At 41.1% G+C, this 25103-nt stretch overlaps 3 protein-coding genes across 13 annotated transcripts in view; 1 reads left to right on the top strand and 2 right to left on the bottom strand.

Annotated features, from left to right (window-relative positions):
* golga2 (golgin A2) overlaps nt 1–2325 on the bottom strand; it is a 32439-nt gene extending 30114 nt beyond the window's left edge. For 6 of the 7 annotated variants that reach the window (XM_084414219.1, XM_084414220.1, XM_084414223.1 and 3 more), the window contains exon 1: nt 2209–2318. In XM_084414219.1, the coding sequence (XP_084270345.1) occupies nt 2209–2256 (48 nt within the window). In that variant the 5' untranslated portion in view covers nt 2257–2318. Of the gene's footprint in view, nt 1–2208 lie in introns of all 7 variants that reach the window. The other variant, XM_084414222.1, reaches the window with a different exon arrangement.
* A 3415-nt stretch (nt 2326–5740) lies between these two features.
* On the top strand, nt 5741–12590 carry LOC311293792 (arrestin domain-containing protein 3-like). The gene is made up of 7 exons (XM_084414277.1): nt 5741–6042; nt 6305–6346; nt 6555–6565; nt 8938–9126; nt 9334–9430; nt 11215–11471; nt 11957–12590. Exons 1-7 carry the CDS (start codon nt 5781–5783, stop codon nt 12275–12277), a joined length of 1179 nt encoding a protein of 392 aa, XP_084270403.1. The 5' UTR covers nt 5741–5780; the 3' UTR covers nt 12278–12590.
* Nucleotides 12591–25058: 12468 nt separating this feature from the next.
* LOC311293060 (cytosolic phospholipase A2 gamma-like) overlaps nt 25059–25103 on the bottom strand; it is a 7253-nt gene continuing 7208 nt past the window's right edge. For all 5 annotated transcript variants that reach the window (XM_084413062.1, XM_084413060.1, XM_084413064.1 and 2 more), the window contains one exon: nt 25059–25103. This exon is cut by the window's right edge and continues 298 nt beyond it. The gene's annotated coding sequence lies outside the window, so the exon portion shown is untranslated.

Below are 25103 nucleotides of genomic sequence, written 5' to 3'. Positions count from 1 at the left end.
CCTGGCTCTTCCAAGCTTTATAATGCGAGTCAATGGGTATGTGATTTTGGCAGTCCATCAGAAGCCATCCATCCGTGATTAAAGTGCTCGAACTGGCTCTGGGGGGGTTAATAAAGGCCTTTTGAAGTGAAGCGATGCGTTTGTGTAAGAAAAATATCCATATTTAAAACTTTATCGACTAAAATAAGTAGCTACAGTATCAGTCATATATGTGTGCAGATATAGGACAGGAATAACTCACGTTTCACAACAAAAGAGTGTAAAGCTTCCTAAAAGTGGAGGGTTATTATCGTTAATTAAAACTAAACCACGACTCAAATAAATCTGAAATAAAGTAAAATATAATAATAATTGCCTCGGCAATAAAGTTGAAGCACTAAAATTATTAACTGGAGTGGGAATAAATATGAACTAAAATAAAACAAATTAAACCTAAATTGCAATATTTAAAGAAAAAAAGAACACAATGAAATTACAAAAAATATATTTGAAATATAAAAATACAAGCTAATTCAAAATATTAATAAAACACTAATAAAACTGATCCAAACCAAACACTTTTTGCTCCGTTTACACAAGAACCAAAACACTGCTGATTAAAGCTAGTGAGCAAAAACGAGAAGATAAGTGCATTTGTCTGATATTGTTTTATATAACGCAATGACAATCAGACATTACACTATACAAATGATTAAATAATAGTCTTTCTACTTTAATTCGACGTGTTGCACGCCATTTCTTTGTAATTAATAGTGAAATTTGCAAGCAATTCTGTTGTGAAAAGTATTTCCACACAAAGAATTGTGTTGATCGTGATTATGACTGAAACTCTTTGGCTGCTGTTGAACTAAACCAAGCCTCAATGCACCAGTGCCACTGACTGGCAGAAACTACTCCTGTCAATAATCTGTCCTAGTTCTGCCACAGTTTAAGCACACTGGCCTGAACTCATTCATCAAGACTAAATCAAGATAACTAAATCAAGTTCCACAGCACCAGTGACGTGACAGATACGGCACATTCTGTTCATGAAGACGCTCCCGTCCGATCCAGCGATATGGAGATTGAGAACGAGCACAGTCTCTCGTCTAGTGGGTCAGATTTGTGATTCAGCTGTCATGGGACACATGGGGCTAAATTATGAAGCTCTCATATGACAGAGCCACAACTTAAATTCCAAAGTTGATTTTTTCAAGACATGTTGTTGATGTTCCAGGCCAGACAGCAGCTGTTCCTCTGGCCTGCTTAGTTGAGGTGTATATGACACTTAATATTCAGTAATACTATCAATTTGACTGCACTGACACTATTAGATGAGAACAACATTTGAGCTGAATAAAGTCAGTTTAGAGAGAATCTGAATTTGTCTCATATATGATGAAGATCGCATTATTGGTTCTCTTTTATTTATTACTGTGAAGCTGCTTTGAAACGATATGTAGGCTACTGTATAAAGTGCTATAGAAAAAAGCTGATTTGACCTAGTGTACACATCAGCTGCCTATCTAGACAGCACTTTCGGGCATCATCAAGTGCACTCAACATGCATCATTGCACAAAAACACTAAAAATCATAGATTTGATCTGTCATTTAATCAATTAAACCTCAAACAGCAACCAAAAAGTGCATTATAAGGGGATTAAACCTATTAGTTAAGCACTTTTAATGTTTACAAAGATTATCAACCAGCTGTTTCAATTGGACCTGTCATTTTAACTAGCTGTTAGCAAGTAGGCTAACACGAATAAGGTGGTTAAACGAGCCTAAAGTCATGGACTTCACACAAAAAAACATTCAATTATTGTCCACTAATTCACATTGTTGTTGTTGGCGTCAGTTTCAGAATTATAAACAACAACAAAACACAGAGGCTAACAACATTAGCTTGCCAAGTTGCACTGACATTCACATACAGGCACTTTTAGAACATTTCTGACTTGTTAAAATCGCTCTAAACGCGTGTAGAGAGACAAACTCTATTGAGTTGATATTCAGGCTTTATCTCAGCTGAATCCCCGAGCTTTCCTGACAGCCGCGCCCGCCCGAGAGTGCTTGATTCCCGGACGCGGGCCCGAGGAGAGGCCGGTAGACGTGGAATGTCAACATGACAGATGGGACACACACGCTCGGAATCGATTCAATTACAAGCGACAGTTGTCTTTTGTTACAAAGACAGTTAAAGACAACGTTAAATCTCATAAATGTACCTTTTTCTTGGCTGCAGCGAGTTTAATTTGCCTGTTCTGGTCCGCCATCCTCTCGCGCAGCTCAGCGAACGCCAACGGCACCACGTCATCAGATGATCCGTGCGCGTGTGTGTGAGTGTGCGCATGCGTGAGAGAGGAGGAACCCTGTGGACAGATTTCTTACGGATTTTATTTTAGTCAGTTGCTGATGCCAAGTTACAAGACAAAAATGCTATGTTACAAATTTAAGGTTTATCACATTGATTTGAATAGGATAATATTGTAGGTCAACCATATTGATAACCAATTACAAAGAGAAAGAAAATATATTCCATTCTTGACCTAACTTGTTAACTTAAAATCTAAGGGATTACTTCAAGTAAATATATTAGGTTTATTTATTTTATTTTTATTTTTTGGGGGGTAGTTTTTAATTATTCAAACATATATATTATTTTATGTATTTCCAGAAACAGTATAATAGACCTACTACATAGTTAAATGACTAACTGAGTGACAATTCAAATCATAATAATGAATGTGTTCGTCAGGAGATGATTAGATATGACATTCTTAAAAGTGAAATGATTTATGTAAATCCAGTGATCAAAAGCTGCGTGGCCAGAGGGCGTGGCTCAGTTTTTCAGTGATAGTCACATGACCAGTGGCTGGTCTGCGTTCAGCCCTAAAAAAATTTTTAACACAAATAAAACAGCTAAAAACAAATGAATTGTTATTCATATGTTGCACAAAAGCAACAGGATTAACTAAAACGAAATAAAACCGATTTACAGGCCAGAACGAGTTTCAATTTATAACATGTTTGCAGCGTTGAGCAATGTAGCCAATCACAGACATATGTGTTGATTTCTTGAACGCGCAATGGCCAATGAGAAGCATTTAAGATAGAATCCACTCACCGCTCAAAACTGAGTTTTTGTTCAGTGCTGAATTCTGCAAGCTGGCAAATCCTCTGATTAGAACAAACGAAGTGTTGACATTATGAAAGATTTATTGTGCAGTCAGCTTCATTGATAATAACGGAGCTTTGTGAGATCGCGATGAAATGAGATGTCAGCTTTTTAGGACTTATTACGGGAGCGCACTTTGCGCTATTTCTGTCATGCCGAACCATGCACACAGTAGCCTATGCTTGCTTTTACATTAAATTAACAGTGGTTTGTGAATGTTTATGCTTTAATAACAAATAATTTTCGCCATCATTACAGGTGTTTTATTAATAATTAGGCTACCTTACTTGTGAGCATCAAAATTAGCCTACGAAACTCTCGAGGTCAAATGATAACCAGATGGTGACGGTAACAAGAGTAAATAATGCTTAGTTTAGTTATTCCTCTACAGCTATTTCGGTAATATTTTCTGTCTTACATTTAGCTGTAAATGATGGCATATTAGTTATACGTCTCACCCAGACCAGACGTCCACTTTTAATAGAAAATATGTCAACACAGTAAATAAACCAGAGCTTCTCAGCAGTTTCGTCAATAGTAAGCTTGTATTTGTGGATAGAGACATCTAGTGATAGAAACCAAACATTAGACTCAAATACCTAACAAGGCTTGAACTCAGATGGCATCTGATCTCTATTGAACCTCTATTAGACTCAGTTTCAGATGCTCTTGATTCCATAGCTGATACATTTTTTTATGACAATTCTTTTCCAATTTTTTTCATGATAAAATTCTTATGGTAAGTAAATTCAAGGTTTAAACAGACCAAAACACAAGGACACAAATGCAAAATTATGTCTGACTAACTAAGAATAACAAAATGGTCCAAAAAGGAAGACAAATGGCACCACCGTGGGGCTAAAAGTTCAAACTCATCCAATCTTAAAACCAGATTATACAGCACATTTGCTTTAGTTTGCAAGTTTATTTGTATAGGACATTTCATTTTCATTTTTTTTATTTTTCAGTTTGAGCAATTCAAATTCCTAAATGCATAAGGATGCATAAGGATGAAAAATAAATAAGATATGTAAAAATAAAAATAAAAATTACTAAAATGACAAAAATTCTATTTAAAATGTACTCAAAACAAATATACGGAAAATACTCACTTTATTTAGAAATGAGCTAGGGGTGAAATCATAGGAGTCATGATCTTTCCTCCTGAAGCAAAAGAACAAAGTTTCTATAAACTATTTTAAGAACATTATTTTGAAAACATTTTATTTAATTCAATGTAAACAGTTAGGCTATCCTATTGATATTGTTTTGGTTATTAATAATAATAAATAATAATAATCACATAAACAATGTGTATACACCATTACAATATAGTAAATTTGTTAACGGTACAGTAGTTGCCAGTTTTTATAATATAATAAAATAAAATAAAATAAAATAAAATAAACCCGGAAGTGATGTTGTCGCTGCTAGGTTGACAAAAATGTAGACAAGGCTGAACATAACGAAACTAGTGTAATAGTCGGATATAGTAGGTGGTGTAGTGCGGAATACGCCAGAATTCCAAAGAAGAATAAAGATTATCAGTCGTCTTCTTTTGATTTCTAGTATGGCAAGCTCTTTTAACTTTTATTCATTTCCAGGATATGAATTGTTGATATCAAAAATGTAATTGTAAATGTAATTTTCACTAGTGAAATGTCACCATATAGGCTGCCGTTCAAAATCAATTTTTGATATCAAGAATTGATTTCTACTAGTAGAAATATAATTTTTGATATCAATAATTACATTGTTACTAGTAAAAATGCGAATTACTGATATCAATAATTCAATTGTCACTAGCTGAAATGTCTATTCTTGATATCAACAATTGAATTGCTACTAGTAAAAATGTTAATTTTTGATATCTGAAAATGTATTTCTGATATCAATATAATTTCAGATGTCTAAAATGGCTTTATAGTAACAATCACATTCATGATATCAGAAATTAACATTGTCACTAGTGAAAATGGAATTACTGATATCAAAAATGAACATAGCAATTCAATTGTTGATATCAAGAATAGACATTTCAACAAGTGACAACTGAATTCTTGATATCAAAAATAAAGGTTTTTACTAGTAAGAATTGTATTTCTGATCTGTGACATTGGAATTTCAACTACTAAGAAATCAATTCTTGATATCAACAATTGATTTTGAATGGCAGCCTATGGTGACATTTCACTAGTGAAAATACAATTACAGATATCAAGAATTATAGTTTTTACTAGTTGAAATTCAGTTGTTGATATCAAGAATTATCATTTTAACTAGTGAAAAATGAATTGTGGATATCAAGAATTAGCTTTGTTACTAGTGGAAATGTAATTTCTGATAGCCTATCAAAAATAGCCATTGTTAGGCCTACTACTAGAAATCTAATTCCTGATATCAATAACTATCATTTTAACTAGTGAAAATTGAATTGTTGATATCAAGGATTCATATCCTGGAAATGAATAAAAGTTAAAACGGCTTGCCATATTATAGCGCATAGTAGATGTTATGCAAATCTCAAAGCTAACGCCCTCAACTCGTGCTAAGAATATTAGCCCCGCTTCACCTACGAGAACGAGAAGACGACACCGATTGCTGTGTGTGTATAATAATACAATGTCAAGATCCATCAAAGAGCTTATTCTCCATTACGACCCCATTAATGAAAGCAATATTTTTACTAGTGGGGACATTGTGGAGGGGCGAGTTGTTTTGGAAGTGACCAAAGAAATAAAGGTGGATAAGTTTTTTGTGAAGTTCACGGGAGATGCGGATGTGAGATGGACTGAAAAATCAGGCGATGACGAAACAACCTTCAGCGACCATGAGAGATACTTCAAACTAAAGCAATACTTCGTTCAAAAGAGCTCGAAAAAAGGTACGTTTATTTTAAATATTTTAAATATTTAACACAAAATTTTAAATCTTTATAAGTAGTAGGCTAGTAGGTTACTTGTAGTAGATGTGTGAATCATTTAATTATATTAAATTACATTGTGAACTTACAAATCAAAGTAGGGGCAGTTCTCTCTCTCTCTCTCTCTCTCTCTCTCTCTCTCTCTCTGTGTGTGTGTTTGTGTGTGTGATAAGATTGGGAAATAATAACTGACTTCTTCTATTTCTTACTGTGATGTCTAAAGGACAAAGTGAAAAGAACACCACTCTTGTAAGTGGAGAGACTTGTAAGTGATGAGTTTTTATATACCGTGCACTAATAGATAAATGACATAAAAGTTGCAGGAAACCTGAAAAGATTGTTTGCTGACATTAGACTAATTATGCTTGTTGAAAGAGGAACACACAACACTCTTTTAACCCACACCAACATGCCTTCTGTTAGATGGACCAGTGATTAGACCAGGATGTCATGTTTTTCCATTCAGGTTTCAGCTTCCTCAACAGTGAGTGATAAAACACGGTCTATGGTTCTTCAATGGTAGTTGTTCTTTATTGTGTAAATATGTGAACAGTTAAAAATAATAGCCGATAAACACAATATAAAGAAGAACATAAAGAATATAAATATTAAGGGTCATTCCGTGCCAAATCAGCCACATTTCGGAAACTTTCCCAGCTTAAACTTTTGATTTGGTTCATATTTTTTTTCTGAAGAAAGACAAACAAATACAGGGTTCCCAATCTCTGTGTAAAAAAATAAAATAATGATGCTGCCATTTTTCTAAAGTCATCACTTCAAAGGTGAAAATCTTGAACCCCACCCCCCACATAAAACAGTGAATTACATTCATGAATATACAGTACATTCATGAAATTTATTATTTTGGCTTTCTTCATCATTTATGTATTCCTTTCAACAGAAAAAAAATTATCAAAATCAAAAATTTTAGCCGGGGACCTCTGGTTGAGTTGACATCGAATGACCCTGTAGGCAAAACTGACCCCTGCATCATTGTCTTTTGAAAAAACATATTAATATGTCAGTCATATTCATGGCTCATTATTCTAGAATATTTCATTTAATAATATTCTGTATATATATATACATACAGTCATGGTCAAAATTGATGGCACCCCTGATAAATATGATAAAAAATGGCTGTAAAAAATAAATCTGCTTTGTTTATCCTTTTGATCTTTCCTTCAAAAAATTCACAAAAATCTAACCTTTCATTGAAGTAAAAGAATTGAAATTGGGGGGGGAAATCACATTATGAAATAAATGTTTTTCTCCAAAACACGCTGGCCATAATTGTTGGCACCCCTAGAATTTTTTATGAGAAAAATATCTCTGAAGTATATTCCCATTAATATTTACCTTTATTAGCACACCAGGGTGACCAGGAACATGAAACTGTCCAGCTATGACTTCTTGTTTCACAGGAGTTTAAATATGAGGAAACACAAAGGCCAAATCCCCTTAATCATCCATCACAATGAGTAAAACCACAGAATATAGTTCTGATGTGCAGCAAAAGATTGTTGAACTTCACAAAATAGAAAGTGGCTGTAAGACAATAGCTAAAGAATTGAAAATCCCCATTTTGACCATCAGGGCAATAATTAAGAAGTTATAATCAACTAAAGATGTTACGAATCTGCCAGGAAGAGGACGTGTGTCTATACTGTCTTAATGCACGGCGAGGATGAAAGTTTGACTGGCCAAAGACTCTTCAAGGATCACAGATGGAGAATTGCAGAGATTAGTTGAGTCTTGGGGGTCAGAAAGCCTAAAAAATTTTTTTATCAAACAACCCCTACATCCCCACATGTTGTTTGGGAGGGTTTCAAGAAAAATCATCCTCACTCCTCCAAAAGTAAACTCCAGCATATTTAGTTGTCAGACACGACTGGACCTTCAAAAGGGACCGGATTCTGTGGTCAGATAAAACAAAAAAAAGGGGCTTTTGGCAGCAAACCCAGCAGATGTGTTCTGCAAACAGGGATGAAGAGTACCCCATGCCTACGGTTAAATACACAGCTGGATCTTATATGTTGTGGGCCTATTTATTTGCTGGAGGTCCTGGACATCTTGTTCAGATACATGGTATTATGGATTCTAGCAAATACCAACAGATAAAAAATCTAAACCTGACGGCCTCTGCTAGAAGTCTTATAATGGGCCGTGGTTGGATCTTCCTTCATGGGTAACTGAGCAAAAAATGAAGCTTCTGCCATGACCGTCCCAGTTCCCTGACCTGAACCATATAGAAAATGAGTGGGCTGAACTGAAGAGAAGAAGCACCAACATGAACTTGTGAATCTGAAGGATCTGGAGAGATTCTGTATGGAGGAATGGTCTCTGATCTCTTGTCAGGTGTTCTCCAAACTCATCAGGCATTATAGGAGAAGACTCAGAGCTGGTATCTTGGCAAAAGGAGGTTGCAGAAAGTGTTTAATAACAGGGTGCCAACAATTATGGCCAGCGTGTTTTGGAGAAAAACATTTATTTCATAATTTGATTTACCCCCCACTTTCAGTTCTTTTACTTCAATGAAAGGTTAGATTTTTGTGAATTTTTTTAATGAAAGATCAAAAGGATAAACAATGCAGATTTATTTTTTACAGCCATTTTTTATCATATTTATCAGGGGTGCCATCAATTTTGGCCATGACTGTATATATATATATATATATATATATATATATATATATATATATATATATATATATATAATATGTGAAGTAAAACAATAAAAAGTTGTAAAGTATATTATATGCAGGTATGCTAACAGTTATTTGGAATAAATTAAAACTTATCATATTGCTAAAGTGCATATAGGACCATATTATGCACTATAATAATGCTTGTCAGTCTTTTCTGAAAACCAAAAGATGTTTATTTTACCTTAATTTCAGAAATATGCCTCCATCTTTTAAAGGACAGCATGGCTCAGTTAAGTATGTGTTGATGGTAAAGCTGAAGAGGTCTTGGAAGCCATCTACTACATGTACGGAAATATCCTTTTTGCCCAGGAATGATGGAACCAATGATCATTTACTGGTATGAATTATAATACCATGTTTGACTCTTTGGTGTTCATCTTTTGATAAATAGAGAGATTATGTACTGCTTATACTGTTATCAGAACTCATGTAATGTGATTTAAACCATTTGCTTGTGACCTAGAGCTTCTAGAAAATTTTATGCAAATAGGTTATTTAAAAAAAATATATATGTTTTTTTGTTTTTGTATACATATATATACAGCAACCACAATCTGGGACAAAAGACAAGAAGATGAAACTTTTTGGCTCAGGAAAAATGTCAATGACAGTAACAGCTGACAAAACTGGCTATATGCAAGGTGATAATCTGTGTAGCTCTTAAGGAACTCAGTCAAAGCTGCATAAACTAAAGACACTAGCCTGTAATGCCAATGGCCGGGTTTCCATCAACGTATTTTTATGCACATTTTGGTAACACTTTAGAATACTGTATCTTACTTACTGCATAACTAATAAGTAATTATTGAAGAACTAATAGGTAATTATTCATTAACTACTTCTTCACTACTGTTAACTACTAAGGAAGATGTGTTAACTAATCAGTATGTAATATATTTTTATGATTGTGTTAAGTAACAGTTAGTTAATCAATAAATAATGAATTCTGTCATAACTCTTGAAGAACTACTACTAATTATCTACTAATTAAGGTTCAAGAAAAATAACTAAGAAGTAACTACTAATGAACAGTCATACAAAACTAACCTCAGATTAGTTTTTATATTTTATATACAGTACTGTGTGTGTCTGTTTTCCTCAGCATAGAATGCCATTGAGTAAATTCATGTTTGAGGCAATGACTGAGGGAAACTGAAAATATAGGGAACTTATTAGTAATTCATAAATAATTATCAAATAATTCTGCAGGAATTACTTAGAACCTAGAACAGTATTCTAAAGTGAGAATATAGGGAACTCATTAGTAATTAATAAATAATTATCAAATAATTATCCAGGAATTAGGCTACTTTTAACCTGAAACAGTATTCTAAAGTGAACATATAAGGAAATTAATTGGTAATTAACAAATAATTATTAGATAATTCTTCAGGAATTACTTGGAACCTGGAACAGTATTCTAAAGTGAGAATATAGGGAACTCATTAGTAATTAATACAGAATTACCACATAATTCTGACTCAAATCAAACTTACTGTAAAAAACACATTATTAACGGTATTATCTAAACCTTTGTAAAATAGATAAGTTATCATACATTATGATACATTTTGCTAATTAAATAAAAAGTTTGCTTATTTGCAGATCAATATATACCCTAGTAAATGTCTGCACTTATCTTTCTTATTAGTGCTGAATAATGACTAAAACTGGCTAGAAAATAAAATAAAAAACATTGATCAGTGCTTTTTACTTTTCAAGTAATTACCTTTGTACTTTTACTAAGGTAATTTTGAAAATGAATAGGCCAATAGTTTATCATTTTACTGGAGTAATATTTTATTGGGTTATCTGTACTTTTACTCAAGTACTTGATTTGTGTACTTCATCCACCACTCCACTGCTAAAATAAAACGGCTTATTGTAGTAACCACTGTGTATGACTGTTAATTAGTATAGTTACTTCTTAGTTATTTTTCTTGCACATTAATTAATAGATAATTAATAATAGTTCTTCAAGAGTTATGACATAATTCATTAGTTATTGATTAACTAACTGAAACTTAACACAATCATACAATTCTATTACATACTAATTAGTTAACACATATTCCTTAATAGTTAACAGTAGTGACTTAAGTGTTAATAAATAATTATCCATTAGTTCCTCAATAATTCCTTATTAGTTATGCAGTAAGTAAGATACAGTATTCTAAAGTGTTACCCACATTTTGAGAAATTGCATAAAAATTCTGGATGTAAATATTTTTATTGATATTTATCTCCAATTTCTCTGAATGTGACTACTTTGTTCTCCTAAACACACTAAATGAAAACACTGCTTTAACTGCAAATAGGTTTTACATTAATAAAATTTGCAACCTGGATGGAAAACCCTGCCATAGTAATTTTGTATTTGTTTTCCATTGCTGATAAATGTATCTAATTCCTTACATTGCTGCAGGCGAAACAGTCAGAGTTTCTGTTGCCATTGACAACTCGTCATCTCGTGACGTCAAGCTAAAGTACAGCCTCAAGCAGAAACAGACCTTCATTGTTGGCTGCAGAACTAAAAAAGAACTTAAGGATATAGTCAAAGAAACTAAAGATCGCATCCCATCTGGAGAAAAGACAAAATCCGTAGTGGACATAAACCTTCCACATGACCTGACTGTCACCATTGAAAACTGCAGAATTATAAAAGTGCAGTATGATCTCAAGGTGCTATTTTATCTTCCTTAGTATTGCTATATTTAAAGTGACAGTTCACCTCCAAATTAAAATTTACTCACCCTCATGTCATTTTAAACCTGTGTACAACTTTCTTTCCTTTTTTGGAACACTAAAGAAGATATTTTGAATCCGTTGAAATATCCTTCAAATGTCAGAATATCTTCTTTTGTATTCTGCAGAAGAGATTTAGAATAAAATCTAAATAAATAAAGAATTAAAAAAAAAAAACTTTCATTTTCTCACCATTAAAAGAAAAGAAAAAGGAAGTAGTAACTATTCCTTTAATTGTCACAAATTTTTCAAATGCTTTCTAATTTGTGTGGTAAAAGAGACTATAGCAACATTGATTTTATAGCATATACAAGACTTTCTTGCAAACAGTAAAGCAAAAATAAATAATTTGTTTTCTCTCATTTGTAACTTCAACACAGTTTCAGTTTGCTTGAACTATTCTGTACATGGTTGTCTTTCAGGTCTATCTGGATGTGTCTTTTGCCTCAGATCCAGAAGTCAAATTCCCTGTGATTATTCTTCCAGCTGACCAACAATGTCCTCCCTGGCAAGGCCCACCTGGGGGATTCCAGCCATATCCGTCGCCTCAGCCTAACCTTGTGCCCTATCCTGGTGGACAACCACCTCCATATGCAGCACTTTACCTCAATCTGAATGACCCTTCAGCGTTGCCCTATCCAGGAGCTGCTGCAGGGCTTTACCCAAATCCAAATGCCATGCTGCCTGTTTTCTATCCGACTCAATCTGCACCAGTTTATGATCCAAATCAAAGCACCAAATAATCCTCTCCTAATGTGCCTCAGTCTTCTTCACCAGAAAAACTTCTGACTACCACTTCTGATGTCAATTATAACTTCATGGTTTTATCTGCATGAATTCAAGCTTGGTGCCTATTATTGTGCCTCTTTAAACTTAGGACTGTTCTTCATTTTACAAGGAATCAATGTACAGTATAAGCTGCAGTTTTTGAGATGTCAGGTTTATTTGGCCTTTGTACTTGTAAGGCCCGGCTCGATCGGCCCAATGGAGGCATCCGGTCAGCGGGTGAAGGTCTTTTCTCGTGGCAAAGTAATTTGATTAAATACATTTTCTCATATGTATTTTCTCATTATTTCATCTCACTCCATAAATGAAAAGGTTTTTAATGATATCTGTGCATCATTAAATGTTAGCGAATGTTTGACTATTCTTTTTTATCTCTTTACTGCAAATTACGTCAGAGTCCGTTAGAATAAAATCAAATGTTTACAATGTATTATGTCAGGTAAATGTATCATGCCAATTACATAATCTGTTCAAAGATAATTAATACAAAACATCAAAGGCTCTGGAATAAAGGGAAGAGATGCGAACCCAACATTAGGAAATACATGATGCTGAGAGTCTCGTCCGCTCTCTGCATTCACGGGCTGATCTGAGGTACAGATTCGTGCTGATCCTTCTCGTTGCATTTCTTTATATCAAATTTGCTAACAATGGGAATTTACATTGAGTTTACACCTTTGAGAACAGGAGGCTGTTTGCCAGGAGACCCACCCTCCTTTGTGTGCCAGTTATCTCTAAACTCTTAAAAACCTTATTACCTTTTGTTTTACTTCATGGGAATGAGACCTTTGTACCAGTCACACTGAGACATTTCAAGTGATACCAAACATGTATAATACTCAATGATAATTATGCACATTAAACCATATAGATTTTTGGGTGAATTTCATGTGATCTCAGCATGAGAGAGAGGGAGTGGGGGAAGAGGGGAAGAGATGTATTCAGAGGTGAGACTATGCGTCTCAAATGGTGATGCTTACTTCACAAGAGTGAGTTCAAATGTTCATTTCCTTTGTTCTCTCAGAGAGTAGCTCTCTCTTCCAGTTCTTCCAGTTTTTCCAGTCCCCCTTTTCCCATGTGCTCCAAAAACGCAGGTCTAAAAACTTTGCTATCCTTTACTGCAGTACAAGTTTAAAAATGTCTCTGACCACTGTTCCTACTTCCTACTGTTCTAGCAAGGAAGACAGAGTGGGCCGCTAATATCGACAATGTCCACTTTTTATGCTCTGTCATCTCATTACTTCTTTTTTTTTTTTATGATTTATTTCCAACAAATAGCATGTACAAGGGTAACTTTTATACTACACCAGAAGAACACATCACATGCTTAACAATACAATAGAAATTACAAAAAAAGAACAGAGAGGGTACATATCTATATATTGTTGAATAAGCATAAATATACTTTTCATATGAAAATGTTAAAGCGTAACTCTCTCCAAAATGCAACCTAGCGTCTTTTTGTGAATCTACCCAAGACAAACTATCGTTTAAAAGCATAATTAGAATGGAAACGCCATTTCTAAGATTGACCGTATTTTCTTTTTCAGTCAAATTGCCTTTTGAATGGGAGTGCTAGGGGCACTAGAATAGCATCAAAATCACTATTTTTAAAACACTAAGACGGCTCGACACAACATGAAACTTTGCTCTCAGTATCACCAGGTGCTCTACACATGAACTCGAGCATTTACAACATTGTTTGTGTACACAGAGTTTACTAAAAAGAAAGGTTTTGAACAACTCACTGTAGCTGTTGTTGTTTCTGGCCACCAGCATTTTGTCAGTCAAAAAAAGTCCATCTCCGAATGCGAATGAACTGACTCTGAAATTTAGTATTGTTTCTTATATGAGGATCCTTTTTCAAATACAAGGTCTTGAAAGACAGGTGTTTCAGATCAATCGTCTGCAATGGCTCGAATGGGCCACCTTTCATGGCTTCCAGAACCGTAGAAAGGTCCCATACAGGGACTGAGGGAGGTCTGGGAGGATTCAGTCTTTTAGCTCCTCTGAGGAAGCGAATAACTAAATCGTTCCTTCCTATTGACTGACCAAGCGTTGTTCTAGAGAACGCTGCTATAGCCGCCACGTAAACTTTGAGCGTGGAAGGGGTTCTACCTTTTTCCAACAGCTCTTGTAGGAAGGAAAGCACCTCCGTCATTCCACAAGCTGTGGGTGACACGTCACGGGCTGTGCACCAGCCCGCAAACACTGACCATTTTAGATGTGTAGAGGCATCTGGTAGATGGAGCTCTAGCCTGTGTGATCGTGTTCATCACTCCCTTAGGGAGCTCAGCATGTACCCGTTGATGGGCCAGACATGAAGGGACCACAGTTCCGGGTGAGGATGCCATATCGAGCCGTAAGCCTGGGAGAGGAGGTCTCTCCTCACTGGCACTGGCCACGGGACAGTGCTCGCTAGCTGCATCACAGCTGGGAACCAAGGTTGGTTTTTCCAGAGCGGCGCTACGAGCAGTACTGGACATCCTTCTTCTCTTATCCGCTCTATCACCTGAGGCAGGAGAGAGACGGGGGGAAAAGCATAGAGCGGGCGGCGGGGCCACACATGTGCCAGCGCGTCCCTGCTCTTGGAGAAAAACTCAGTTTTCTTGAGACGCAAATAGGTCTATTTCCGCTCTGCCAAATTTCCTCCACAGCAGCTGGACTGTCTGTGGGTGTAGAGACCATTCGCCTGCCGGAACATTGTTCCTGGACAGTCTGTCTGGTCCTATGTTCAGGAGCCCCGGCACGTGCGCTGCTCTCAGCGAGCGCAGATTGCACTGAGCCCACACCAGGAGGCGTTTCACTAGCCTGTACAGGTTTCTGGACCTGAGGCCGCCCTGGCGATTTATGTAGGACACCACTGACATGTTGTCCGACCGAACCAGAACGTGGTGTCCCTTTATTTGGGGACAAAAGCGCGTCAACGCGTTGTCCACTGCCAACATTTCGAGGCAGTTTATGTGCAGGAGCTTCTCGCGTTCTGACCACTGGCCAAAGAACGGTCTGCCCTCGAGCAGCGCTCCCCATCCCGAGGTGGATGCGTCCGTAGACACCACCCTCACCCTCGAGGAAGTCCCCAGGCTTACACCTGATCGGTACCAGCCGTCCACTTTCCAAGGTTTCAGAGCCGCAACGCACCTCTGATTGACCTTGAGATGAAGCGAACCGGACTTCCACGCTTGGCGTGGGACTCGCGCTTTCAGCCAGAACTGCAGTGGGCGCATGCGGAGCAAGCCCAGCTGGAGCACTGAGGATGCTGAGGCCATGAGACCCAGCATCTTCTGAAATTTCTTGAGCAGGACAGAAGCGCCGCAGCGGAAAGAGCTCGCTGCGCGCTGAACGTCCACCGCGCGCTGTGGTGATAGACGCGCTATCATAGACGCGCTATCATAGACAGCGAGTTCAGCTCTGTGCCCAGGAAAGATATCTTCTGACTGGGAGACAGAGAGCTCTTCGCCCAATTGACTTTGAGACCTAATTTCTCGAGGTGATCGAGTAACATGGTCGTGTGCTCTACGAGCACTGAAAGAGATTGCGCTAGGATCAGCCAATCGTCCAAATATTTCAGTACTCGCAAGCCCTTCATTCTGAGGGGCGCGAGCGCCGCGTCCATGCACTTCGTAAATGTACGGGGTGCCAAGGACAAACCGAACGGCAGGACTGTGTACTGATATGCCTGGCCCTCGAAGGCGAATCTCAAAAATCGCCTGTGACGTGACGCTATTTGTATCTGAAAATACTGGTCCTTCAGATCTATTGACACAAACCAGTCTCCTCGGCGAATGTGCGCGAGGATTTTCCTGGTCGTGAGCATCCTGAACTGTCGCTTCACAAGCACTTTGTTCACAAGCACTTCGTCACTTCGGGTCGAAGTAAATGTGCTACTTCTGTTTTTACCGTGGTCTCGACGCGCGCCGTATAACGGCGAGGGCGCCAGCGAAACTGCAGCGAATAGCCTCTTTCTATAATGTCTAGCACCCAGTTCGAAACCCCGGGCAGCTTTGCCCATGCATCCGCATGAATAGCTAGGGGTTGAAGACGAAGCTCGCTCCGTTCGCTCTGCGATAGAGATGCTTCGGTGCACTGCAACATAGTCGTCGCGCTCGTGACATTTGAGGGAGGGGGCGCGCTGATAACAGCGGGCAGATTGCCCGCGCTCGACTCCTCTACGGTGGTCAACTGAGAGGGGGAGGGCTGGGCGAGTCCCGTAGGAACTGTCATGTCTGTGTGTAGATGTGGGCGCGGGACGGTGGGCACATTCATTACACTGAAAGCATTTTTCGCTTGAGTGAAGCGAATGCCTGTTGGTTTCGTTTTTACAGAAACCGTGAGACATGCACAACGTGGTGTATGTGGGCACTGGGTAGTGGGCACATTTACAACGTTTGAAGCGCAATCGATCTGGGTCGATTTTATGTGCGCGAGACCTGTGTGACAGGCTGTGCTTGTGTGTAGTGATGGGCACTGGACAGTGGGCATGTTTTCTACACATAAAACACCATCGGCCGTGGCCGGGACACCAGAAAATACGCTCTCTTGGGGATTTATCTGGGTAGCCGTAAAAACAGCTTTTGTGTGCAGGCAAGTGGGCGACAGAACCGGCTTGTTGACTGCATAAAACACTGGAACAGTCACATTTTCTGGAACTGGACGAGCGAATAGCTTTGGTGGAAGTCTGGCCGCAGCGGGACTTGAACACCGTCGTTTTCCTAGGCGTGCTAGGACGACTTCGGGGCCTCGGGCTTTACCACAATCCTGGGCCGCGGGCCGCGCATGGTGGGGCGGCGGCCGGATGAGCGGGAGCGCGGTCTCGCGCTTCGGGCCTGGCGGAGCTGCGGAGCAGCGGCAGTGGGCGGCGGCTGGGGCTGAGAGTTCTGTGCAGACGGTTTTGCACGGCCTGCAGCAGAACTGGAGCGCTTCGGCAGTAAGTGCTTCATAGCCTGAGATGCTTTCTGTACCTCAGCGAATCTCTCAGCGAAGTCCTTCACGGAGGATCCGAAGAGACCGGCGGGAGAAAGCGGGGCGTTGAGGAAGGCGGTGCGCTCTGAATCGGCCATGTCCGAGAGCGTCAGCCAGAGGTGTCTCTCAGTAACAGTGAGAGAAGCCATCGTACGCCCAATAGCCTGAGCTGCGGACCTAGTGGCACGGAGAGCGAGGTCCGTGGCGCTCCTTAAGTCTGGCACACAGATCGCTTCAGGTCCCTTCTCGTCCAGCCTTTGGAGGAGATCGGCCTGGAAGATCTGAAGTGTGGCCATGGTGTGCAGCGCTGACGCAGCCTGCCCGGCGGCGGAGAAAGCGCGGCGGAGCAGACTTGACGTTGTGCGGCAAGCTTTAGAGGGTAGGGCCAGGTTAGCGCGCCGTCCAGCGGAGGGCGGGCATAAGTGGGCCGCAATCGCCTCTTCGACCGGTGGCAGCGAATGATATCCTCTGTTTTTGGCATCGTCAACTGCAGAGAATGCCAGCGAAACAGAAGGACGCATTCTAGCTGAATGGGGAGCGTTCCAGGATTTAGCGACTTCTTCGTGTAACTCAGGAAGAAAGGGCGCTGGTCTGGACGCAGGCGAAGCGCGATCCCCAGGCAGAAAACAGCCATCCAGCCGGTTGTGAGCGGGTTGCTTGGGCGAAGACCACTCGAGGCCGAGGCTTGCCGCGGCCTGTGCGAGTACTCGCATGAGTTCCATCTCAATGGACGCTCTCTTGCCTGACGAAGTGCGGGCAGGGGGCGCGAGGTCCTCAGAGCTCGCCCAATCCTCACTGCCTGATGCCAGGATAGAACAGGAATCCTCCTCTCCCAGCAGGGCTTCCTCATCAGCGGTATCAACGGAAGCGGCGGCGGACGGCGGCCGCTGTCCGTCGGGAAGAGAGGCTGACGAAGCCGGTGAAGCAGGCGGGCGAACCGGCGAGCTTTGGCGGCTGGGGGAAGGTTCCGGGACCCGCTGGGCACGGCGCTTTTTACGGCGCGACGCCGCGGTGAGCGGGGGAGCAGTCTCGGCGAAAGAGGCCAGGCGAGTCCGCAGAGTCGCCATGGGCAGTAGCTCGCAGTGAGGGCAGCCGCCGTCAGCGAGCGCGAGAGCTGCATGATCCTCACCCAGGCAGGAAACGCAGATAACATGGCGGTCCCCGTCGCTGAGTGTGGCTCTGCACGAGCCGCAGGAAGGCATCTTTAAAAAGACGCTGCTCTTTTAGAATGTGTGTCGCGTTAGCAACACACACACAAATAACACAGAGAATGAAAGGATATAGGCGCCGGAAAGCGCAGCAGGAAGGCAAGGAAGGCGGCGCGGCCAGCGACTTCAGTGACTCGTCCCGCTGAAGATGCTCTCTCTCGACGGCGCAGCTTCTCTCCAGCTCCAGCGATGCGTGTGCTTCGCTTGAAGGATGAAAAATCAGATAATAGCTGCCTGCGAGCGATATTTATAGGCCTAGACCACGCCCGTTTCGGCGGGACGTGACGCAGCGGGCGCGAAGCACCCTCATTGGGTCTGGCGTCACGCCAGGCCTCGCTCGATAGGCTGCTGCAGTTGCCGCAGACCAGCCAATAGGCGCGCGAGCTGTCTCGCCTATGTCTGCATGCTGCTGCAACGCGTTTTGCATTATTTCAAAATTAAGGATAATTTTTGGCTTCAATATCTCGCGGAAAAAGGATTTTCCCCTAGCGTAAGATACCTTACGCAGTACGAGAGACCTCTCGTAAGAGAACAGATCTGAACAATTGCGATACACAATGTGGGCGTCAATAATTTTAGATTAGATTCCAATTAGATACACAAGAGAGACATAGGCTACAAATGTCTTATCTCTTACCATTGGCAGTGTTGCCAGATTGGGACGGTGATTTTCAGCCCAAAAGCAGCTCACCAAAACCCGCCCACTCCAAGAAAACCCCACCCAAAATTTTACTACCAAAATAATTGGATATCATTTTAATTGCCATGTCATTCAAGGCTGATAAGCAACATTTTACCCAGAGTGCAGTCTGGATGGTGTAAAAGTTGCAGATGTCTGGTTGGACCACATGACCATGGACAGGAGCCGCCCCATATTCTGTGCTCTCAGAGTTAGTTATATTTATTAAGAGCCATCGAGTCATCTCCCAAATGTGTAATCCACATTTTTAGAGTTGCTCACTATCTCACTCTTTACTGTAGACACAACTTACTGTATATTTATGCCACTTTGGCATAAGTGATCACTTGAATATACAGCTAAAAGTTATTATACTAAATCACCTCTGCCTGCTTATCACTGATTGGCTAAAAGTGCGTGCTAGTCTCAGTAGTCTGTGATGTCAACACCAACGCCAGCTTACTCTGCATGGGCGTGTGTTTAGTAATGTCATGATGACTGATTTTATGGACTACACACACACACTTTAGTTTTGTTTATTAACAATTAGACTTTAAAATGTAGATGTTTGAACTGACCCCACTGACCCCAGACCAGCCCGCCCAAACCACTTTTTAGCCGCACAATCAGGTTCAAAACCGCCCAATTGGGCTTAATTGTAATTTAATACTTATTTAATTCATTAAAATTATATGTATTTATTATTATGTAAATAATGTCAATTATATAAAAAAGCGTCATATCATCATCATTAGGCACACAATAGTTGACACAACACTTTGTTTAAATTTTTTTTATTAAACAACATACAATATAACCCAATATTGAGCCTACACTTAAATGAATCATTTTGTTTAATGATAAATGAGTAAATGAGCCCTGCCTGTCGCAACATTACCTTCTCTGCCTTCCCTTATAAAATAACCTTTTTATCATAGTAAAATCGTTCCCAACAAAAGTATTGTTTAACATAAAACATGTTGAAAATTAGCGTACCGGCTGTCGATTACTTAAATGATAAGGTATTTCCTCACAAAAGCGGTTTGTTTCGTGTAGTGAAGCCTCCTCTCCATTGACATCCATTTATAAAAAATGGCCTTTGCACTCCTTTCCTGCATACCAGTGTCACGGAATGGTCAAAAAGTGGAGCAAGGATTCAAGTGCAGATAAGGATTTTTATTAAATAAATAAACAAAACAAAACAAAACTACAAACAAAAACCTCCCCATGGGGGAAAAACTAGACAGGCATAGGTCAGGAACATAACACAAGGGAAACATAGACAACCAACCAGCACAGGACTGCAAACACAGGGAGACTAAATAGGGAAATAACAAAAGAGGGTAACTAGGAAAACAGGTGGGGCAAATAAATCACTAATCAGGTAACAAGATGGGAGGGGCTGGACAATTGACAGGAGAGCACATGGCACAAGGAATACAAGACAAGCCATGTGCTCACAACAAACCAGACTAGACACAAACACATGACAAACCGGGAGTGTCAGAGCTCTGTCACCAACCCAAGATGAAACCCAAACAGAAGTGACAAATCTCTGACAACCAGCGTTAGCATTAGCCGTTACGCTTTTTCGGCTAAAGGTTGCAGGCTTGTCATCTAGTGTCTTTGTTACACCTTAATTGATCAGCTGGCACCAGCAATCCTGTAAAACAGTGCTCCTCAAACCTGTCCTGGGGACGTCCCACCACTGCGCATTTTGTATGGCTGCGTTTAAGTCCAATTTTTTTATGCTGGTCCCTTGCTAACTTGCCTGGAAACGACCACAACGCAGTCCTGAAGTGTCAACTAGTCTCTCCTCTTCCACCGGATCCAGGCCGTATCCAGATCTGATGAAGGACCAGCGCCTGGACACGACCACAACGCAGTCCTGAAGTGTCAACTAGTCTCTCCTCTTCCGCCGGATCCAGGCCATATCCAGATCTGATGAAGGACCAGCGCCTGGACACGACCACAACGCAGTCCTGAAGTGTCAACTAGTCTCTCCTCTTCCGCCGGATCCAGGCCATATCCAGATCTGATGAAGGACCAGCGCCTGGACACGACCACAACGCAGTCCTGAAGTGTCAACTAGTCTCTCCTCTTCCGCCGGATCCAGGCCATATCCAGATCTGATGAAGGACCAGCGCCTGGACACGACCACAACGCAGTCCTGAAGTGTCAACTAGTCTCTCCTCTTCCGCCCGGATCCAGGCCATATCCAGATCTGATGAAGGACCAGCGCCTGGACGCGACGGCAACACAGTCCTGAAGTGTCAACTAGTCTCTCCTCTTCCGCCCGGATCCAGGCCATATCCAGATCTGATGAAGGACCAGCGCCTGGACGCGATGGCAACACAGTCCTGAAGTGTCAACTAGTCTCTCCTCTGCCGCTGGATCCAGGCCATATCCAGATCTGATGAAGGACCAGCGCCTGGACACGACCACAACGCAGTCCTGAAGTGTCAACTAGTCTCTCCTCTTCCGCCGGATCCAGGCCATATCCAGATCTGATGAAGGACCAGCGCCTGGACACAACCACAACGCAGTCCTGAAGTGTCAACTAGTCTCTCCTCTTCCGCCCGGATCCAGGCCATATCCAGATCTGATGAAGGAACTGCACCTGGACGCGACGACAACGCAGTCCTGAAGTGTCAACTAGTCTCTCCTCTGCCGCTGGATCCAGGCCATATCCAGATCTGATGAAGGACCAGCGCCTGGACACGACCACAACGCAGTCCTGAAGTGTCAACTAGTCTCTCCTCTTCCGCCGGATCCAGGCCATATCCAGATCTGATGAAGGACCAGCGCCTGGACACGACCACAACGCAGTCCTGAAGTGTCAACTAGTTTCTCCTCTTCCGCCGGGTCCAGGCCGTATCCAGATCTGATGAAGGACCAGCGCCTGGACACGACCACAACGCAGTCCTGAAGTGTCAACTAGTCTCTCCTCTTCGGCCCGGATCCAGGCCATATCCAGATCTGATGAAGGACCAGCGCCTGGACACGACCACAACGCAGTCCTGAAGTGTCAACTAGTCTCTCCTCTTCCGCCCGGATCCAGGCCGTATCCAGATCTGATGAAGGACCAGCGCCTGGACACGACCACAACGCAGTCCTGAAGTGTCAACTAGTCTCTCCTCTTCCGCCCGGATCCAGGCCGTATCCAGATCTGATGAAGGACCAGCGCCTGGACACGACCACAACACAGTCCTGAAGTGTCAACTAGTCTCTCCTCTTCCGCCCGGATCCAGGCCGTATCCAGATCTGATGAAAGACCAGCGCCTGGACACGACCACAACGCAGTCCTGAAGTGTCAACTAGTCTCTCCTCTTCCGCTCGGATCCAGGCCATATCCAGATCTGATGAAGGACCAGTGCCTGGACACGACCACAACGCAGTCCTGAAGTGTCAACTAGTCTCTCCTCTTCCGCCCGGATCCAGGCCGTATCCAGATCTGATGAAGGACCAGCGCCTGGACACGACCACAACACAGTCCTGAAGTGTCAACTAGTCTCTCCTCTTCCGCCCGGATCCAGGCCGTATCCAGATCTGATGAAGGACCAGCGCCTGGACACGACCACAACGCAGTCCTGAAGTGTCAACTAGTCTCTCCTCTTCCGCTCGGATCCAGGCCATATCCAGATCTGATGAAGGACCAGTGCCTGGACGCGACGGCAACACAGTCCTGAAGTGTCAACTAGTCTCTCCTCTTCCGCCGGATCCAGGCCATATCCAGATCTGATGAAGGACCTGCAACGTCATCACGTTGAAAGGTCACGCCGGCGCCGGCAGAAGTACCATCCCACTGTTTACAATGCGACCGTACATCGGAGGATAGTTCAAATAGTATTGTTTGCTATTATATATATAGTAATAGTATTCAGTGAATATGAATATAATAACATTCTGATGAATATGAATAGTAGTTCAAATAGAATTGCCGGCGCCGGCGTGACCTTTCAACGTGATGACGTAGTTCCCTGTCCGTTTGTTGATCAGCTCAATCCGAACTATTGAAGGTAAAAAGTCTATAAATTATATTTTTTTTTTGAAAATGACCTATCGTTTCGCTAGATAACCTCTTCTTCAGCTGTGATCGCGTACAGCCCGTTTAAACACTTCAAAGACTTTTGAAACTGCATTGATTTGGACTTAAAAACGATGGTAACCAATAAAGTCCATTGTTAGAAGAAAAATCCAGAAATGTTTTCCTCAAAAAACATAATTTCTCTCCCACTGAGGAAAGAAAGACATTGATATCTTGGATGGCATTGGGGTGAGTAAATTATTAGGAAATTTTCATTTTGGGGTGAACTAATCCTTTAACAATGACGATGCTGCAGTCAGAGAGCTAGCCAGAGCTTCCCTCTTATTGGACCTCAGGAAGAGAAAGGTCCCTTTGGCCACAGGCAACCAAGACAGCTTCCTCGGCTTCAGGAGGAAAAGCAATGGTAAACTGGACACACAAGCCGCAGGTTTCGGAGTTTGTTCAGACCAAAACAACTTGTGCAACAGACTGGCAGTTATATTACAGTGGACACAAAGCAACTCACACACTGCACCAGAGGTATCTGACGCAGTGGTCACAGACCCATCACACAACACGCTCTACAGAGCACAACAGCAAGAAGATCCTTACTGAACATCAAACAGATGGACACAAAACAACACTGGACTGGACTAATGCAGGGAAAGTTGGCATGTCTTGACTTTGCTGACCACTCTACCTCTTATTCTATGTACAGAAATGCTGCAATAGGGGAGGATATTCTTTGCTTCACTGTCAAGGCCAGACTACAGGGGCCGGTTTCACAAAGATAGACTTTGACTATGGCTTAGATATAGTAGATAGTCAGATTTCAGATAGACATCTAAATCAGACCGTTGCACAAAGCAAAGACTCTGACTATTGTTGGAAACTCAGAATCGAAGACCAGGAGACTTGGTTGTTTCTTCAGCTGAATTCTTTATTGAGAACACAAGCTGTCGGTAGCTGCAGTCACCAAGTCTGACTAAGTGGACGTTCTCTTACAGTTTATATACATTTAGGGGCAGGAACCAAAAAGACAGGTTTAGGAACCTGTTCTAGACAGAGTGCTGCCCACCCTAATTCACTCAGCATATCTATTCAAATGCTGAGACCCGAGTACAGGACTCTCTTGCTAAAACACAAGCTCCAAGAGCCATTAAGAGTTTCAGTAAAACAGGACTGACCAGAGTCTTTTGCTAGAAGCTCTGATAATCATCATTTATACCTAACCTGAACATGCTAAATTCAATGTAAAACTAAATTAAACATTTCATAAATTTGTAATACAACACTATCTTAAGTAGGACTACACTGCAATGCATTCTGGGTAAAAGACACTTTTCAAAACAAAAAACATGGTGGATTGAGTAAGCACATTCATCCGCTCAGTGCAGTTCACCCCAGCGGAAGATATGCGTTTGGTGAAGGAGTATAACAGTTACAAAGACATTTTACTTGGGAAATTTAGCAGGGAATGTAGTAACAAGAAGAAATGTTTAAATTATGAGCCATTTTCCCCTTTTCTTTTGGCTGTTTGTAATGTAACTGATTGTTACTGCTGGTTGCCAAGGTAACAGTCTTTGACTTAATTTAGACCAAAAAAAATTAGATACCTTACAGGCTAACTTTCTAATATCCTTTCTGTAAGAAATTTGATTGGCGGATTCAAATATAGAAATTAAATAGGTGTCTGTGAGAGAGGCCGCACCAAATACTGAATGTCCAAAATACTAGAAAAAAATAAAAAGGTAAAATATAAAGGGTTAAGAGTTTGTACACTTGGAACTCTGGATTGTCCAATCAGCATCCATAATAATGAGCATTTGTGCTGTTTGAAATCAAATGACCAGGACAAAACCTTATTTTAAGTCAACGATTTATTGGAACAGAAGCAAAGTAATACA

Source organism: Rutilus rutilus, assembly GCF_951802725.1.
Source record: "Rutilus rutilus genome assembly, chromosome: 7".
NCBI lineage: Eukaryota > Metazoa > Chordata > Actinopteri > Cypriniformes > Leuciscidae > Rutilus > Rutilus rutilus.
The sequence above is the reverse complement of the archived record's forward strand: the minus strand, read 5'-3'. Positions and strand labels throughout refer to the sequence as shown.